At 41.2% G+C, this 20,798-nt stretch overlaps 1 protein-coding gene across 2 annotated transcripts in view; it reads left to right on the top strand.

The window, feature by feature from the left end:
* PRKCZ (protein kinase C zeta) overlaps positions 1-20,798 on the top strand; it is a 276,277-nt gene that overhangs the window by 185,540 nt on the left and 69,939 nt on the right. For both annotated transcript variants that reach the window (XM_019511684.1, XM_019511685.1), the window contains 4 exons: positions 6,338-6,423; positions 16,272-16,403; positions 17,377-17,458; positions 19,789-19,841. In XM_019511684.1, coding sequence (XP_019367229.1) covers positions 6,338-6,423; positions 16,272-16,403; positions 17,377-17,458; positions 19,789-19,841 — 353 coding nt within the window. The remainder of the gene's footprint in view (positions 1-6,337; positions 6,424-16,271; positions 16,404-17,376; positions 17,459-19,788; positions 19,842-20,798) is intronic.

The raw sequence follows: 20,798 nt of genomic DNA, 5'->3' as shown, positions 1-20,798 counted from the left end.
TGTTCAGCCTCCACAAGAGAAGGCTGAGGGGGGATCTAGTGGCCTGTTACAAACTAGTCAGAGGGGACCAGCAGGCATTGGGGGAGTCCCTGTTCCCCCGAGCACTACCAGGAGTGACTAGAAATAATGGTCACAAGCTGGCAGAGGGTAGCTTCAGACTAGACATGAGGAGGTGCTACTTCATGGTTAGGGCGGCTAGGATCTGGAACCAACTTCCAAGCGAGGTGGTGCTGGCTCCTACCCCCCTGGGGGGCTTTAAGACAAGGCTGGATGAACACCTTGCTGGGGTCGTTTGACCCCAGTACTCTTTCCTGCCATGGCAGGGGGTCAGACTTGATGATCTGCTCAGGTCCCTTCTGACCCTACTAACTATGAAACTATTAACAAGTTTCGTCTTTTTTTCCATGGGACTAAAAATGAGTGCTTTGGCAAAAACCGATCCAATGATGCCACCTAAATCACTCAGTTTAGAAAGAAAGTTGCCAGAAAACTGAAGGAAGCAGTTACATGGTTTCCAAATCTTCCTGAAAGCAAGTGGTAATAGGGAGAAATGCTGTTACGTGGGGAAGGCCCAATAGTATTTGTGTTTTGCAAAAAATTCCAGTGGGAGCATAAAGAGGATTCAAAACTTCTGGACAACGTTATTAAAATTTTAAGGAATATTTTGATCCTGTTGGGAATGTTCCTTGAGAGAGAACATTTTCGTAAAGAAATCTCCAAAGAATGTTTTTTCTAATTTTTTTCTATAGCCATTAGCTTATTGCCCTTTTAATGAAACCAGGTCCAGGAAATCTGAAAAGTTTAATGACAAACTAATTATCATATTTACCCAAATCTAAGACAACTTTGTATTTAAAATGACCCCCCCCAGTTATTAGGTTATACACATGGAAAATTATAAATTTGTTAATATTTTTACATGTGTAGAATATAATTAGTGGAAGGTTGTTTTGTTCTCAAACAGCTGTGGTGGGGAAAGCAGCATCAGGGAAAGAGGGACCCCCCAACAGCAAGTCCCCTTCCCCACTGCATGAGCCCAGTTCAGCCTGGAACAGGCAGCAACTCAATTCTGGCTCTGGGGTTGGGGCTGGAGCTGAGCTACCACCTGCCCCAGCCCAGTACTTAAATCTAAGATGAGACTCCCCCCCATGTGGTGGGGGGGTGCATCTTGGATTCAAGCAAATACAATAATTCTTTGACATTTAGCTGATGTTCATGCTAAAAAAAGCATGGTTGTGCATGACTTTTGTAAAGGACAGTGGTTAGTAGAAAACTGCTGCCAAATGAGTGTTAGGAGGCTGTGAAAGAACTATACTAGCTAATAAAAAAGTCCTATACAAAGTCATAAAGGCAGAAGATAAACAGACAGCAGAGATTGGATTGAATTTGTTTATAATAAATATGGAGTTAGAAACACTAGAAAAAAGGGAACAGGGATTCTGGTGCAAGGTATGAGATAAGGCAGTTGATTTGTAGAAGTCTGTTGCTCTGAACATAGAGTGAAAAAAATAGGAACACCAAATGCTTGCATGAAAATAAAGCAGGCAGTGAAGGTAAGGCTGAGCAGCACCTTAGGCCCCATCTACATGTCACGCTTAAAATATGATTAACCAGTTAATCACGTCTTAAGTTGTGACCAAGCTACACATTCAATCAATTAATGGTGTGATAAAACAAGGAATAAGCTGCAAAAAAATATGTAATAACTGTGGCTCATTCTTATCATGGCACTAATTGAACATGAGGCCAGGTACTCCCCTTTGACTGGGAGCCTGGTAGGCTGATGGAGCTGGCAGCCACAACAGCAGCTAGTGCACTGCCACAGGTGGGAGGGAGTCTTGCAGCTGAAGTTAATACCTCTCCAAGCTTCATCAACAGGACTCCCAGCCTCAGGAGCACATGGCGTACTGCTGCAGCTGCAAGCCCTGTCAGCTGCAGGACTGCCAGCTATGGGAACTCACTACTGGCCAGTGCAGAGGGAGCCTGGAGTCGTGATCTCGGGTTCCCCCTGCACCAGCCATGAGTGTATGGTTGGATCCACAGTCGCACCTCCTGCCATGCCCATGTGACATGGCAGGAGGAGTGACTGTGTGGATCGAGTGTCAAATCCTATTACACCTTTCCTTGGAGCCTAACTTGTACTGAGAGGCATGGACATTTGTATGCAACAATCTGCTTCATCAGATGCTGATGGAGTAAGATGCTAGCATCTTACAAAACATCTTTGTTAAATCTGTTAACATCTGATCAGGTCTTCAATGACATTATGACAGTCAGTGAAGTTACTACTTCTCAGAATCATTATTTTGAAAAGACAGCCATTTACACCAGGTTCATAGTCAGAAGATGGATATCTTTAGAGATTTGGAGATCTTGAAGAGCCACATGGTTTGCATAATTTCATCATGCAGGAAATGCATAGTCTAGCCATGGTATGTTTACTGCATCTGCAGTATGCAAAGATTTCAAGTTGCTCTGAGTTTTTCAAGTAATATTTTAGTAAACAAGGTACAATGACTGTTGAAAAATCCTGATCCAGCACACATTTGCAAAGTGGAGTCCCCTCGTAAAAGTAAAGTTATGCAATTTAGATTTGTAATTTTAGATTTTAAATATGCAATTTTAGATTTAAGGCTGAAGTTCATGTGGTAGTCAGAAATTATTCCTTTCTAGAACTGGTCTGCCTTAGCTTTGTACAGCAAAAAAACCCTAAAGATTGGGTATGAACAACCAGTGTTCCCTCAGTATATATGAAGAGAAAACAGCCAAAAGTGATTTCAGTTAGCTCAGACTTTGAGTTAAAAAATATTCCAACAAAAGGAAAATTATTTCATTATCTATTTATATACTAATAGAAAGTTGTGTATTTACCATTGTTACAAAGTGAGTCACTTTAGAAAATAAGATAAATTTAAGACATATATTTTTAAATATAGTATTTACTTACTAATTTTTGAAGGCCAAAAAAATTGCATAGGAAGAACTAAATATCAATTTGAATTAATTTACCAAGAACTGTACACTTAGTATCTTCACAATTCAACCATCTGTATTGTATCATAAAATGAATTTTTATAATCCTTTCAATAAAATATGGATTTTTTTTTCAAGGTAAGTAATGTCTCAGTTTTTCTTTGTAAATCTGACTGAGTTAATTTAGTTTATATTTTTAAAACTCTATTGACTTATATTAACTGTTTCTTTGGTACATTACCAAGGGTATCTTTTTAGTGGATCAATTAGTAAGTAACTCAAGTTTATAATTTGGGAAACGCTTAAGATAAAGGTCTAGAGAAGCACTAGATGCTTCTTAGGACAGCAGGTTGAACATCCAGAACATAATGCTGTTTGCTACCTGTTGTCAAGATGGATTGATTGATGGATGGATTAGGAGACACCTTAACATCAACATAATATTAGACTCCTAGTAGAAAGTGTTAATCCTTTGAAATGAGAATTTATAAAGCAATGAAGCAGCTGCTGATACTTTTTTAAAAAGAGGAGTAAGGCAACATGACAACTTATGTCAGGAAGTTGGAAGTGAACTGAAGATCTGACCTAAAAGGCTGCATGACTAACTATGCTGTGACCATTATGGGCACAAACATAAGTGCAGCTCCCTGCTCTAACTCAGAACGCATTGCTGGAAATGTCCCGAGTTTCAGCAGTCCCCTGGGACCAAACAGAAGTTCATTATTGGTTGCAGTGGGGAGGGGAATCTAGCTGCTGGCTGTGAGCCTACAGCTGGTTTCCCCTGGCAACGGCTCTGCCCTCCCAGCCTGTCCCCATTTTCAGAATGGGAGGGGGGAAAGGGAGCAGAGGGAGCTCATTCTAGGGATTCCCCAGTCAGCACTAGAGGGTGAGGTGGGTGAATTGGAGACCCCCCACCTCGGAGGGGCTCCAGTATACTGCTCCATCCTCTACAGGGGCTGAAAAAGCCCCAGACCAAACTCCATCCACTCCATTTCCTCCTCCCATTCTGAAAACAGCAACAGGCTGGGAGGCAGCGCAAACACAAGTTACAGAAGACACTATGTTTTGAAACGTCTTCATCTGAACCCACATGTAATGTTTCAAAACATAGAATGAGGGTTCACGTTTTCACCCAGTCATTTTTTAGCAATCTTCAGCCATATACTTTATTTGGTCATGTGTATAGACTGCTTTCTGTGACCAGATGAGGCAGAAATTGTCACATCTGTCTGTGCCCTAGGAAAGCATGCATGTAGGTTATACCAGAAAGCAAATTGATCCTACAAAGTTAACTTTTTAAAATTATATTTATACAATAATGATTGTATACGTTGTAAATGCATTCAAATCACTGCAGAAGAGAATCTTACGAAAAGTTTATATTTCACTTTTGTTATCTTCTTGGAGTCAGTGGCTAATACTTTCTACAGTATCCTGTTAATACTTATCTGTAAAAGTTGGTTTCATGTTATTGCTTACTGACTTTCAGATTTAAAGAGGTAAACAGGTTTTATATCAACTGTGACCTAATTTGTGTTACTTTATGACCAATTTGTTTGAAAATCATGCAGTTATAATTTCCCCATTAGATAATCCACAGTGCTTCCATTACAGTGATGAAAGCAGCTTTAATTGTTTTTTTTTTAATTGAATAGTGAATTCTTGAGATTTTTATTTTAATAGGTCTTACTACCCTGTAATATACTTAAACCCACAGGCCCCTGTCAGACATGCAGGTAAAGGCATGATCATCTGAGGCACAATCCCACAATCACTGCTCCTGCCATGCTGCATGTACATGGCAAGCGGCAGGATTGTAGGATCATGCATCAGATTCCATCAAGCCTTAATTTTTGTGCAAGATCTGGTATTGCTCTCAGGCTCCCCCAGCACCAGCAAGTAGCAAGCTCCTGGCCACAGTGCGCACCATGTGATCCTGCAGCTGGGAGTCCCGTCAGCTGATCTGGGCTCCCAGCTGTGGGGGTGCTCATGCCATAAATTGAACATGTGACAAGGTGTGCCTCCATGACTAGGAGCCCCATCAGCTGACAAGGCTCCCAACCACAGGGGAGCACCATGCTTTCCTGGAACTGTGCGCCTTGTCAGCTGATCTGGGCTCCCAGTCACTGGAGTGTGTGGTTCTCCCCCATGGTTGGGAGGAGGTGCACCTGACCACGTGTTCAATTAATTTCATGATAGGAACCAACCACAAAGTTATTACACATTTTTTGTGGAAAAACGTGTGGCTTATTCTATATTTTATGACACCATTAATGGCTTTAATGTGTGGCCAGGTTACAACCTAAGACGTGATTAACTGGTTAATCACGTATTAAGCGTAATGTGCAACAGGGAGCATAGAGAACATTTTTCAGAGGATCCAAATGATACGACACTAGCTTAGGTTTGTGCTTAGTTTGAAATAAAGTGCTTTAAGATCCCTATGTAAAATACTTGTATGCTATAATGTATTACACTTTAATGTAGCTTTAAATATAAGATGTGTGAATCTGTAATAAAAAAATCTTGTAAGTTAATTTTCTGTACTGGAAATCAGATATTAAGATACGCTGATGATTCATCTATTAATATTTTAGGTGTTGCACATTTAATTTCCCAACACATTACTGTAATTCTAACCATTAATCCATGCGATAAGCAGCACAGATATATGATACACATAACGTGCAAAAAGTCATTTACAAAAAAAAAATAGACATTGTATCTCCTTCAGCCTCTTGCAGTCTAGTTTTACATTTAAGAAAAAAATCCTCGGTAACCTAAAATAAGTTGTTATAATTACATAAAGGATATATTAGAATTAATCACAGAAGCACATTTGAACAGTTTCTTGCATGGAAACAAGAGTTAGAGTAACAGTTTCTGGGAAAGAGGAAATGAGACCAAAAAGTATGGCACATAAGATTCATAATGTTTTAAATATTGCATAATATATACCATTATCAGTAACCATCCTTTATGTGTTTACACATTAAGCTGACATAGTGAGATCAGTATCACGAGTTTTCTAGAGGAACGCTGTTTCTTTAACTGACTGTAGCTATCCATCTCACCTGAGCTTGCAAGAGCAAGCAGCCAAGGATCTGTAACAAGATGATAATCATGTGAGAAAAAGAGAGGGGTAGGAAAAAAAGGGAGAGGCATTGGTGAAAGCACATCCCCCAGAAGCTGTCATTTAAGGCTCTTTTTTTTTTAAAACCTGATTCTGTCAGCAGGGATTTTAGCTGTGCGTCGATGTTTAGAAAACCAAGATTGTTCTAAGTCACAACTTGCTTGACATAGTGTATCTGGTATTTTTATGCTACTATGTTGCTGCTTTACACCTTTTTAATTTCCTTCTTAGAATCAATCTACCGACGTGGAGCCAGAAGATGGAGGAAGCTGTACCGAGTGAATGGGCATCTGTTTCAAGCCAAACGTTTTAACAGAGTGAGTACTGCTGCTGAAAATACTGGGTTTTTTAGTAATGCCTCTGCAGTTATTGTTTTTTCAGTATATGCTCTTCCTGTATTTAGAGCAGGGGAAAGAAAAAGAAAATCAAGATGCTTTTTCATATGAATGTTGTATTATTCAAAGCATAAAGACCAGAAAAACTCAAGAGTCTTTGAATTATTTAGAGTCCTGGGTGGAGTCAACAGCTTACAGTTAATAGACATTTTTCCTTTTAAAATCTCATAACAGCCATTTTTGTGTATATTTTAACATGCATTTTCAGCTCAGCTTCTCTCCACAACCCCCGTTGCATTGTTATGATTGTTTATAAGTATAATTATTATCCTTAGTGCTGTCTTGTCATTGTTCATATAGATGATGATGATGATGATTAAGATTCTTAATATCCTGTCTTAAAATGCTTGGAACTTTAATTAGGATTTAGTCTAATTGAGGGCAAAAACTGGTGTATTGAAGAGAAAATTGTTGTGTTAGCCAAGATACAACAGTATTTAGGGACTGACTTCACAAAAGCAAAAGCACATAGCTTTAAGACTCAGACTCCTCCTTAACCCAGCTCATTGTGCCAGAGTATTCCAGCACATATACTGGATCCAAGGTACAATTTTAGAATTCCCTAAAATCCTGTATATAATGAGGTAGGTTAATTTTTTTAGGTTCAGCACTGCCATTTCTTTTATAGTCATGTTATCAGGATTTGCTATTATTTGGAAAGATTTTGTTTCTGGTATTCGAGAAAAAAATATATATCACGTCACATGTATTAAAAAAAAATTGAAGTCCCCGAGTCTTGCCCCTAGATCAGTGAAAATGGAAGTGAAATTCATATATTGGTAATGTACATTTACACTGTATACTGTGCAATATACCAGCCCAGAGGCTTAATACATAACTGAATACATGGTGAAAATGTTTAACTTTGAAGCAATCATGAATGTATAATATCACTTACATTTTAATTAGAAGTCCATGTTAGTGTCATTTAATAAAATGTTTATGACACTAGGCCTGGAGTGAATGAATACATGAGGTTTTGAAACTTCATTGTAACAATTATTTTATTTTCTCTACAAGCCCAAATTTGCCTCGTTTATAGCATACATTTCAATACAAAATTAAATGTATTCACAGCTATAGTGCCATAAAAATAAATGTTTTTCAAAGCTTGTAGCACCATAAGAATCCAACTGAACCTAGTAATAAGGCTAGTATGATGTGTAATAAGCAACAGACAAATATTTAAAGATTATATATAAGCATATATACTTCTGAAACTGGATTTTTCAATAGTGAATGGATTTTTTATGGGCAGGCAATAAATTTCAAAATTCACTCTGCTTTCAAAGTATCAGATGGATGATGCATTAGAAATTATTTTATTATCTTACCTAGAGCATTTACTACCGACACAATACAGTACTACCTAGTGTATTGCCTATTGTTTCCACTTTTTCTCATTTTAATGCTTTTGGAGGTTGAAATCTGTATGTATACTTCTGTTAATGTAATGGTTTGTTCTACAACAATTTAGATTGCACTTTTTGGATTACTTAAGAACAGTTTATTGGAAGTCTGACAAATAATTGTCTGCTAGAAATAGGAAATGGACATTTGCTAGTTCCTGAACTTTTAATTCATTAGGTTTCCAGCATAGTTTACAAGTTCTTTATTTATTCCATTTCTTCTTTATTATGTATATTTTAAGTAGATACTGAATTGGGACGTATAAAACTATACCTAGCATAGTTGCGTTCTTAAAGTGCCCGCAATTATATAGTATTATCTCTTCCACTGTGAATATCAGGTACTCTTGATTAGGAACCCAGTATGGTATTTTGTAGAATAAGTTAGCAAATTGCAAGTCTTTATGCTTGCTTTTCACAGAATAGTGAAAACCCCTAAGATTATAAATGTATGTAATGGATTCTCCCACTCTGTTCCTATTTCTTACTGCTCGCCATCATCTGACTTAAGTCTCACTCAATTGATATTTTCACAGTCTGTGATAGTTTCCTTAAAATTCATTTTATTGGATTTTTTTTAAGCTAATAAACTGACTCCTGGTATGGCTCTCTCCATTATTATTATTTGGCAAAAAATAAATAGAAAAGAGCTATGTAAGTTGCCATCAATGTCTCAGAAGAATGCAGAAAGTCTCCATTCTAATTTTTCTTTTCAACATGCACACAATTCTCAGAACGGAAATGTACTTTTCCCTTTTCCTCTCCATTTACCAACAGTTGTTGTAGTTTAAGTATGAGCATTGCTCTGATACCCTGGTCTTAAATGAGGCTTGTATTTCCTTTCTGGATTTATGGGGGCAGGGATGGGATGGGTTTGGACCTCTAGTCCTGAATTCCTTTCAAGAAATCAGTCAGGTTTCTAAAGATAGCAGCAGTGTAGCTGGTGTGGTCTGTATTTTTTAAAGAAAAAAAATGCCTCCCACTACTTTCCCTGCACCCTTTATCAGTTGCCTGTCTTGAGACCTATTCCTGCAACTGGCTGTACACAGGAAAACCTGTCTGTTGACATAGGGCCTCATTGACTTTATTGGGGTTCAGTGCTGGAGCAGACCAGATGGAAAATGCCAGAAAAAGATCATTTGCTCTATCCTCTCTTACTACTAAAGAGTCAAATGACTTAACCATTTTGGGCAAGGCACTCGCTTCATGTGATTCAGTGATTCCACAGATGAGGGTCTGAAAGCCACACTTTAACTTGCAGCTTTGCTAGGTAGGACAGACTTTCACTGTCCTGTTGCTTGGAACAAGTTACATCAGGAGTTCTGCATGAGTCTAGTCAGGAGAGAGCATAAGAGCATACGTGCAGCTTTCAAGAGTACGATGAATGATGGCAAGATGCGAGTGTGATGCCATTTTTCAGATTGCAAGGGTGGTGGCTGAAGGGAGCCTGAAAATGGGGAGTAGAGAGCGTTTCTTTCAGTATCAAAATGTGCTGTGAACAAGGGAGCAAACCAGGCCTGAAGCAGCAGTTTGGCATGTGAAAATCAAACTGTCTGGCAGTTCATTGGATAAAGTGAGTAAAATGTAGTCTCTGTGCACATGTTGCAACTCTTATTTGAAGTCTACTGTTAATTACATCTTAGACTTACTCAGCTTCATGATTCAGCTATATCTTTTGCCTATAAGAAACCCAACTGAAATACTGGTAGTAAATGTCATTCCACCTTTTGTTGATGCATGTGCTAAATGGCATCTTACATTTATGACACAATTTAATGCAGCATATACCTGCATTTCAAGAATCATTATTGGTAAAATTTTAAATGTGAGCTGTTTTATTATGTATTTATGGTATTGCTCAAGGATTCCTGCTGGCATATGCCAGTATATTTTTTTCGAAATACTGAGTTAATATGGAGTGTCCACTTTCCTATGCAAATTTAAAGCAAGAATTTTAACAGGCAAACATGAGAAAATAGGGTGTACAAAAATAAATATCCTATGAACATGCCATTATTGGATATATTGTATTATTTGAACAAAAGTTTGTCTTCTCAAAAAATAAAATAAGTCTTTAATAGTGCAAAATAGTGCACACTATTTTTTCATGCTTGTATATTAGAGATAATTTTAATGATTTTATTCAAAATCCTTTGGGCTGAAACTAATAAGAATTTTTAGGACAAAGAAATGTGTGAAACTCATGATTGTGAAAACAGGTTTAGTATGGAACAGTTATTTCAGTCAACCATACATTTATTTTGGCTGTGAGCAAGTTTTTGAGTTATGATCTGAAAAAAGTAGGTATTTTCAGATGTGAACATTCCCTTTTTCAGCTCATTCAACTTACTCTGCCTGCAAAACTAAGAGAGAGAGAGAGAGAGAGAGAGAGAGAGAGAGAGAGAGAGAGAGAGTGTGTGTGTGTGTGTGTGTGTGTGTGTGTGTGTGTGTGTGTGTGTGTGTAAAATCTCCCAATAGGAACTTTTAATTAAAAAAGAAAAAGAGGGAAATTAAAAGCTAGTGGCAAATCCATACTTGAAGTATGATTTTGCTTGAGTTAGTTTGTTACTGAGATTTAAGTATAACCATAACATTAACGTATGGTGCATCACTATATCTGCAAATAATACGCAGATTTGCAGTCTTTTTTTTTTTTTTTTAAAGTATCTTGGGAGCAAAAGATCTTCTTAAATTTCTCTCTGCATGTATTACAGATATCACATTGGTGTGTCATTTAAATAATGACACAATGCTGATACAAGATAACCTGATGTGACATGTATGTCAAGCTGTGTGGCGGAGTATAGTAAATTTTATTAAAAATTGACAGAAGCAAATGGTAACAGATATTAGGCCAAACAGTAAAATAGGAAACAACAGCACAGAAAGAAAGCTGAAACCTTCCTATTTGCACTTTGCTCTGTGAATACATGGTGTGTTTAGAGTGTCCCTTACTGACAGGAATTGCAATGATTGGAGGAAAACAGATGTGAATTTTGAACTGTCTGTTGGGCCCCTGGCAGACGTTATACTTAAGACATGATAAACAATATGTTTAGGCAATCACTGGTGCGTTAAAACAGGGAATAAGCCGCAAAGTTATTGTACACAAAATATATGTAATAACTTTGGGGCTGGTTCTCATCACGCCTTAAATTGAACATGTGGTTGCTGTTAGCCTCAGGAGCGCATCAGAGCCCTTCAAGATTTTGGTGCACTCCTGAAGCTGGGAGTGACAGTCAACAGATTGGTGTTCCCAACCTTAGGAGCGCCCCTGAGCCTTGAAGGGCTCTGTTGTGCTCTCACAGCGAGAGTGCTGGTAAGCTCATCAGCACTCCCAGCCGCGAAAGTGCATTGGAACCCTTCGCGCTGATGCGCTCCCATGGCTGGCTGGGAGTGCCCATCAGCTGACTAGTGCTTCAAGCTGTGGGAGCACTGGGTGGCAGGCTTGCTACTTGCTGGTGTTGGCGCAATTAATTCTATAGATTTCAATCTCAGTTAAGAGACATTCTGATTTAAACCATCATACTTTTAATGAATTATTTCACTTTGGCAGTGGTAGAAATAACTACTTTTTCCTAATCGCCTAAAAGAGAAAAAACCATATAGGCATTCACTAAAATTCTTGAAATAATTCCAGCTCCCCAAAACAGATTTAGATGAAACAAACTGTTTGTCAGCTTTGGAAAAACTTCTCCGTTCTTTTCTGGGAGCTGCTTTAAGTGCAGAATAAGATTTTTGGACAGCTCTTTTTTCTTTAGAACAAAAGGAATGGTTTTTAAAATGCATTTTACCTTATTAAAAATACTTTGAAAGTGGTAAAATCAACATGTATGGCTGACTGAATTACTGAGAAAAAGGCAATACAAGTGAAAAATGGTTTCCAAATTGTGTTCCATTGATATACTTGTTATACCAGTTGAACAGAATAGGATTCAGGCCTTGAGATGAGCTACACATGCAAAGTACCTATCACGCAATAAAAATATCCAACCAGCTCAAAAACGTATACTAGACCTCAAAAACATGTACTAACTTTTTAGCTGGTTGCTATCAAGCTTTAATTTCCACTTATAGCAGGGTCTCCCCTGCAGCTGGCAGCCCTGTCAGCTGATGGGATTCCCAGCCACAGGGATGCACCATGCCCAGCTGAGGCTGCTACTTCTCCAATTAAGGGGACTCTCAGCCCCAGCAACTGTGGACACTGGGTTCCAGCAGCACCTTCCCAATAGCAGTGGGGCATAGCTGCAGTCTTCCAGCCCTTAAAGATGCATGGACTCCCTAGGACTGGGAGATTCCAGCAGCTGTGGTCTTCGAGCCTCAGGGGTAGATGAAACCCCTGAGGCCAGGAAATCATGGCTGGAGTGATCCCCAGCCTCGGGGGTTTTGCATATGCCCGAGGCCAGGAGACCATAGCTGCCATGAACTCCCAGCCCTGGGGGTTTCAGGCACCCCCGAGGCTGAGAGATTGAGGCTGCTGCTATTTCCCAACCATAAATCACAACAGCTGCATCTCCCAGCCTCTGGAGTATATGGGGCACTTCAGTAGGTGGGAGGGGGCTCAACTGAGAGGGTTCCCTCCCAGCTCCACCAGCGCTGGCCACACCAGCCTCTGCCACCTCCCAGCCTCTGCACCTGCCCCAGCTGCCTCCCGGTCATACAGGCCCTGGCTGTGCACCAGCCAGGGGGGGCCAGAGCGAGGCCAGCCTTGGCTACACTGCTGGGCTGGAGGGGATGGAGCCCCTGGAACCCCCGCACCTGCCCTGCCTCACCCCGTGTGGTCCCCATGAAAAGCCGGGAGCTCCTCCAGAGGTGCAGTACTGGGCAGCCAAGGCGGGGGAGGGCACATGTCCCCTGATCTTTGCACAGGCAAGGGCAGGCCGCAGCTGCGAGCTGGGCTCAGCCTCTGCTCCATGCCTCTGTGCCTCACCACTGCTGCTTCGAAAGCAGCGGGCTCCGCCGTGTGCTTCCCACTGCTGGGCGGGCTGAGCAGTGAGGCCGTGAATGGGGCCCCAGCCAGGCCGGGTCATAAGACAATCCCCACAGTGCAGGAGGGAGCGGGCCATGGGCAGAGGTGAATGATTAGCCCTTCCCCTACCCCACTCTCTCTTGTACTGTGGGGGGTCTCGATCTGCCCTCTCCCCAAGCCCACTGAAATAAAAAAAAAAGGCAGATTAAAAGAAACTTCCCTGCCTACAGCTGGGCCAGTTGCAATCCTGGCTGCAAGTGCACAGGGTAGCTCAGCATGCCTGTCCCTCCCCACTTGCTGCAGGACCCTGTGGCCAGGCTGCCCTAAGGCCATGCCTGCTGCTGCCCTGTGTTTGCAGGGGCTGAGCCTTGTTAGTCTTCACCCCCCCACCCATTCCGCCACCTATGCTTCCAACTGCGGGAGCTTGTTTCTTGGTGGTGCAGGGGAAACCTGGGATTCAGCTCCCCTTGCACTGGCAATAAAGCATAATGGAATCTAATGTATGATCCCACAGTTGCACCTCCTGCCATAGATGTGTGGCATGGCAGGAGGCACAATTGTGTGGATCATACATTAGATCCCATAGCACCTTTAGCTGCATGTGTGGAGGGCCCCTTGGGGCATTTCTACACATACTCCAGGGTGAAGGGGTGCTTATTTAGAGTGGTTTTTAATTAGAGTGGTTTGAGAGAGAGAACTTAATTGGTGCAAAACCTACACCTAGAGGGTGTTTGACTCCAGCGGGCCTTTCCATGTTTTAGACCAAATAACTGAGTGGCTAGGGCACTCGTCTGGAAACCAAGAGTCCTAACTCCCAGGCTGTGCATGTCACCATAGCCCATATTCCTTTACCATTGTTGTGTTAGAAGCATTTTAATGAGCTGGTTTCTCTGGGTCTGAACAATGTTAATTCCATTGCTCCTAAAGTTTTGAAGGCCTCTACTTTTAGGTACTCTGCTCCTAGGAAATAAATGTGTAAATCAGAGCTGGTCAGTCCCATCAGCAATCTTAGAAAATGAAGTAAATGTTTATATAAAAAATTTTGAATGCTCTTTAGAGTAAATACACTGATTCAGAAAATGCCTTTCTAAATTTCTACTGGTAAGACTGCAACATCTAGCTTCAATTAAACAATTATGTTCTTGTCTGGGCAGTAGAAAAAATACTGGAAAGCTGCTAATCTGGCTTCATTGGAAAGGAAAATTAGACTCAATTTTCAAGGGGAAAAGTTACATTGAAGTACTCCAGTGAGAATTATGTTTGTTAGAGGTGCATCTATGTATCAGAGGGATATCAGATTGGCACCGGTGAAAGGAAAATTAATGTTATCGGCTATCAGCATTTTTTGGCCAGTGTAGCCAATAATGTTACCGATTAAATGCTGTGTGAGACTCCCATGGTGAGGGGGGGAGTAGGGTGGGGGCAGAGGTAGGCTCTGTGCAGCCGGGGCAGTGAATGTGACCCCGGGGCTAGGAGCAGGATGGAGCTGTGGGTGGCTCATCCGGAATGCAGGAGGTGGGGAGAGGATGCCGGAGGGGTGGGATGGGGGGTGCGTCTGCTATAACTATAGCTACCCCAAATTGCCCAGAGCCACCCCTCCTAGCACCGCTGCTGCCTGCCCCGTGCAACTGAGCCCACTCTGCCCCCACCCAGCCCTGGCCTAGCGCCCCCCACTCCCACACGGGGAAGAGGCCGCCATAGCCCCTGGCCCCGAGCCCGCAGCAAGCAGCCCTTTCTCGCCCCGTGCACAAATCCAGGGGGCATATGCCCTCCATGCCTGTCCTGGCTCACCAATGCAAAAAGCTATTTTGTCCTGCTGTCAACTAGAAAAATACTTTGCAGACTCTTGCCTAACAAGATGATGTCTAGAAACCCCCTTTGATTTCATGATGAAGTAGCTTTGGGATTTCTTCTGAAGTATTTGAAGTCTTGTAAGGATCAGATTTCTGTTGCCAATTTGTTGAGTTGCAGGGCTTGCTGTTGAACAGTTATAACTCTAGCATTTGGCTGAAGTAAAAAAAAAATAGATATTCATTAAACTCCATCAGCAAAGGAATGATTTTTTAACCATTTGTGAGAGAGGGGGAATCAGTTTGACTGTTAAAGAAGTGGTAATGATATTTTAACTTTGCAAATCTGATACGCATATACATTATTATTCACACTGGGCCCCAGGTAAACATAGTATTTTATGGAGTATTAGGAAATGTTGCTGTCAGTGATCCCTCATGGTTGAGGATGATCACTCCCACAGGTCAATAAAGGGTTGTAGATGAGTAGATGTTGGGTCCAGCGGGAGAAGCCTGTGCACAACTTGTTTTACATGAGGAGGGTGTTTCACACCAGCAACCACACTGATCTTGGTGAAGAAGAAACCTGCGTCCAGTGGCAAGGAGATCCAGAAGGACTGGGGTTACTCTTCCACTGCAACCTTCATTTGGCTTCACAGCCTTTGAGAAGTATACCTTCATATGCCTGCTCCACCATTGTGCTCTTTAATGTTATGTTGGACTGCTCTTCATCTGATACCTCACCTTTGACCTTACCATCGTGGCTGACCTGACCAGGAGTACAAGACTCCCAATGGTGTTGCTCTAAGGGTCATCAGTACATGCAGGCCTCTCCACCCTGTCAAGGTGGCAGTTCATGGAGAGGTTAGGAAGCAGTCCACACCCAGTAGGCTTTATACTTTCAGTCAGATAGCAGTCACTCATTTCACTAACCTCAAAATTCTTCCTCCTAAAACTGAAACATGCTAAGGTATTTTATGGTTTCTATTGTTGCTATATATTGCTACAACAGCTTCCCTGTTCCAGTGTGATTAGCAGTCTTGTTCTCCCAACTTGGAACCCTTGTGGAAGATTACTTTTGTCAGCATCTTCCACCAAAGACCTTTGTTGTCATGTCTCACCTTATAATTATTTCATTTAGCCCACATAACATTATTTCACTGTGCAGTTGACAAAGAAAATACATTTTTAATTTTTTAGGTTTTTAGTTATTCTTCCCAAATAATTTGTCCTTATGTATGCCTGTAATATGTCATTAATGTTAATGGTGCTAGATGAGTAGTACTAAGAGCCCCATTTTTCAGTGCAAATCACTGGTTGAACCATGCTGAAGAAGTATGCACCTGCTTTCACTGGTATAGCCAATTTTGTGTGAAGTATTAGGTACTTAAAATCAGAGGCAGCGTTTGAATAACTGAATTCCTAAAGGTGCAGATTACCAAACCTTCAGGTGAGCAATGTCAATTAAAAGCAGATTCCTGACAAATCTAAATTATTCTATTGGGATTATGAAATTTGTTTCTTTTGTCAGGTATTTAACTTCCTCTAGAGAAGAACTGGTGATTGGATAGAATTTGATAAATGTTAACTTTTGATTTTTAGAGAGCATATTGTGGCCAGTGCAGTGAAAGGATATGGGGTCTCGGAAGGCAAGGCTACAAGTGTATCAACTGCAAATTGCTGGTCCATAAACGTTGTCACATACTTGTTCCACTGACCTGCAAAAGGCATATGGTAAGTTTGCACTGCAAAAGAAAAAAAAAAAAGCTCAAGATGGTTTAAAATTTTGAAAGAGTATCTGAAGCTGACATATGCTCTTTTTAAAAATGTCTGGTATATAACACTTGGTGATATTGCAGGTTTAATTCCAATGTCCTTCCTGTTCTAGGATCAAAATTTTATATGGCTGTCTGTCTAATCCATGGCCTTCTCCAAACATATTGCATCCCATCTCCACTCTCTTGTTAGTTTCTGTGGCTTCTTCATCAATCAAATCCATTCTTTCCTCATCATTCCCACTGCTGAAGTGCTTTTATGCACCTTGCCTTGATGGCTTGATTCTTTTGTCTACTTATATGGAGCTTGTATTTGAGAGAGAACTGCTTGTTGATGCATGTGCTCTAATAATTCTGTATGGTTTTTCATATATTCATGGTTGAGACCAACAGCAGAATTTGTTATCAAAATAAAAAAATATATATCCTTTTTAATGACAAGACGACCTTTTGGAACAAATTAAAGTATTTCATATTTTAGATGTGGCAAAGCATATTCAAATGATTTTGATTGCAAAGATAAATTCACACTAAAGCAAAAGCATGTACGCTTTATAAGACATGGCTGCAGTTTCACATAAGGCAGTCTTAGATCTTTAATTCTGTTTGAGTTTGCACATTCCTATAAAATATGCTGTACTTAGTTTTAAAAGAATTAATAAACATGATATGTGTTTACACTGCACATTTCAGACAGCAGATGAACTTTTTGTAGAGTCTCTTTATAAGGTAGTACAAACCGTCCATGTTCTAATATGGTACCTGCAATGCTTAGTTCCTTTCCTGGAAATTTCAGATATAAATTCCTAATGATAACTTATTAATGTAAAAAGACAGACTTATCTAAAATCTTTGGGAGGCTCTAACTAGATACCATAAAACAGAAAACAATAACTGATGAAAATTTTTCAGTAACTTTAGTTTTTTGCTAGGATTCGGTCATGCCTTCCCAGGAACCTCAATTAGATGATAAAAATGAAGAAGTTGACGTGCCCTCAGAAGAAACTGATGGAAGTAAGTATTTTTCCCATTGGCATACAATATATAATACTGCTTATTTAAATGTAACTACATTCACTGTTATTTATTATTGGTATTACAGTAGTGTCTAGAGACTTCCTTCAGGGATCAGGGAATTCACTGCATTGGACACTGTCTGCACATGATAAAATGCAGTCTTTGTCCAGAAGGTCTTAAAATCTCATCATGCATGTCCCCACCACTGCCTTAATTTCCATGTATGTAAAACAGGGATTGTCAGTTAGTGTTTGTCAAGTATTTTAAGATAGCAGAATGAAAAGGATGTAAGAATTTTTAAAAAACGGATAACGCATCTAATGGGTTTTAGAACTCATAATTTGTAAATTTGTAACATTAAAATATGCATTACGAGCAAAAGTAAGCTATCCATAAATGAAACGCTAAGCATTATGTCTGTAGCCTCCTAATTAGGGTGTCTCATTAACAGGGAGCCTGGTTTTCTCTGTTTAAAAATACAAAATTCTCTGATAAAAAATCCAAAATCTGTGTCTTTTCTGCAAATAAAATGAAATGGCACTCTATATATAGGTATCAGTTGAACACAATGTTTTATTGATATATGATTTTAAAACAGTTTGGAAGCCTACCAGTGCCTCAATCATTAGAATTTACTTTATTATAAATACTTATATATTTTGGCATTTGATCTTTGTTTTTTTATCATGAAAAATAGGACCTCCCTCCCCCGCTCTCGCTCACCAGAATGCAGGCCCAGCTGCAGCTGTCCGGGTCCCCCCTGCCCCCCACCCCCCACTTTGTGGTGATGAGCAGTCCTGATATGCCAGTGCACTGCCCATGCCGTTGCCCCTCACTCCCAACCCCCAGCCCCCCACCTGTGGGGTAGATGACTGTGAGTTGGAAGTGAGGGGCACCAGTAAGGCTGGGGGGCCTTGCTCTGAACTCAGTCATCCCCTCCACTGGTGCCCCTCACTCCCAACCCATATCCCCCTGCCCCTCACGCCTGCTGGTGCCCCTCACTCCTGACTCACAACCCCCCCAGTCCTGTTGGTGCCCCTCACTCCCAACCTACTGCTTCTCGCCTCACCTCCAGGCCCCAGCCCCTCAGTGTGTGAGGAAAGTGGTGGGTGTGGACATAGGTGACATGGAGGAGAGTGGGAGGGGCATGTGCCCCCCAAGATTTCTGCACCCACAGTGGGGTGTGATGCTGTAGCCTGGCCAGACAAGTGCTTGTCAGGAGATGCCACTGGGTCCAGCGGGCAGGACCCGGCACAGGAGGGAGTGCTGTGCCACCATGGCTGCCAAGGTGAGGTACAGTGACGTAGAGTTATCCCCCTTGCTGCTGCTGGGTGGGCAGGGGAAACCTCTCCTTGGCAGCCATGGCAGTGCAGCATGTCACTGGCTGCTCCAGCCAGGCTACAGGCCTGTGTTCCATTGTGGGCACAGAAATCTGGGGGACACATGCTTCCCTGCCTCCCCCCATTCGTCACCTCTGCCCACACCCACCTCATTCCCCACACAACCACCCCCTTCCTCACATACTGGGGGGCTGGGGGCAGGGGCCAGCAGGTCAGTAGTGAGGGGCACCAGCAGGGCTGGGAGGGTAGGGGATTGCAGGTACGGAGTGAGGGACACCAGCAGGGCTAGGAGGCTTATGCCATTCCTCCCCCTCCCTGAACTTACCTGGAGGGAGCTGCAGGAGCTGCTTTCTACCACACTGCTTGACTGCCATATGCATGTGTGCATGTGCCCATGCCCATGGCAGGCACCCCCTGTGTCCCACTGTCACCAGCCTCCTGTAGGCTGGTTCCCGGTTTTTCTCTTTTAAAGGAGAAAGCCCATGTTCTTCTGTGGCAAACAGAAAACCCAAATCGCTGCTCATTACCTTCCATTTGTGTATTAAATAACTACCACCAAACTAGGCTGCAAAAATACTTTTATAACCTGGTATTTGTCATCTAGTAGCTTTCCCACTAGATTTTTTAATAGACTATACTCTACATCAAGATTTCTCTCCATTTTAACCACTCTTACCTCCTACTTGTCTTCTATCCACAATCTTTCCTGTGAAATAAGGCTGGAGGGGATGATATTTCTGGGCTTCCCATATGAGAGTAAAATGCCAGAAATGTTTTCCTTATCCTAGGGTTGGTTTCCTTTACTGTGCTCTTAGGCGTCTGCTACCTAGATTATGGAAAACAAGTAGAGTCGCACCTAAGTGTCACATGGGGCAAGGCAAACTGCCACCCAGAACCGCTACACTATTCTTTCTTTTTTTGATTTTCTAACATTTTTGCAGTAGCCATGATGATCTAGCTTTATTTATCCTCTTCTTTTCCCTGCAGTACCTTACATTCCTTCAACCCGGAAACATGACAACATTAAAGATGACTCTGAGGTAGGTTTCAGAAGATTGTTAAATTATACTGTCTAAGTCAAAAATGTGAAAGATTTTCTTTTCATATTGGAACAATGATATATCTGAAGGTTGAAATGTATTGTTCCTTGCTTCTGAAACAGTTGTTTAACATTATTTCAGTTATTTTCTGTTCTTCCTTTCTAATGCATATACACTCCTTATCCTCAGGCCACCCCTTCAAGTTTCATAACACTTGGTCCAGTTTAACTGTATAAGTCATTAACTATCCAGCTTCCTCTGGAATTTTGCAGATAAATAATACGCACTCAATTATAGAGAGTCCTTGTGGAAATAAAAGTAGAATAATGTTTGTATTTTTAGCTCTTTTGTAGGGGATCTTGCAGCATCTCTGTATACTAAGGATGTTATTCCCTGGAAGCACTTTGCCAAATCCCAGTACACTTTAAATAACTCAAGGGGCTTCAAAACAATTGCTTTTAAAATGCTTCTGGCATATTTAATGTACATAGGAAGCATTTTAGCAAGCATTACTAGCTTGGTTTCCCAGTTTCAGCAAAACGATGTTGCATTCTCCAATTCCTCCATTACAATCCCTGTCACTGTCATTAATTCACACGAGTGACTCCTGTCCTTGGATAGATTGCCCTGCCTCTGGTCAAATCTGTTTGAGAACTGTCCTAATATAAATACTAAGAATTGTATAGTCAGAGGCCCTTCCCTGGTCAGCACTGAAGTTTTATTGCATGGTGTTGCACAAATTTATAAGAATGCATCTGGGCCACTACTCTGATCAGCTGTCCCCAAGTAGGCTGTTCCTGTTTTTCCTACATTGCTGTTGCACACTACTAAATGTATTTAATATATCCTGCAAAGAAAGTGTGTCATGCTGGAAGCTGGATTGGCTAGAGGCTTGATGCAATCTCTTCTAATAGCAGTCAATCCTAGGTAAATGCTCCTTATATAAACCTTTTTACG

Source organism: Gavialis gangeticus, unplaced genomic scaffold, assembly GCF_001723915.1.
Source record: "Gavialis gangeticus isolate Ggan-Ray unplaced genomic scaffold, GavGan_comp1, whole genome shotgun sequence".
Lineage (NCBI taxonomy): Eukaryota > Metazoa > Chordata > Crocodylia > Gavialidae > Gavialis > Gavialis gangeticus.
The sequence above is the reverse complement of the archived record's forward strand: the minus strand, read 5'-3'. Positions and strand labels throughout refer to the sequence as shown.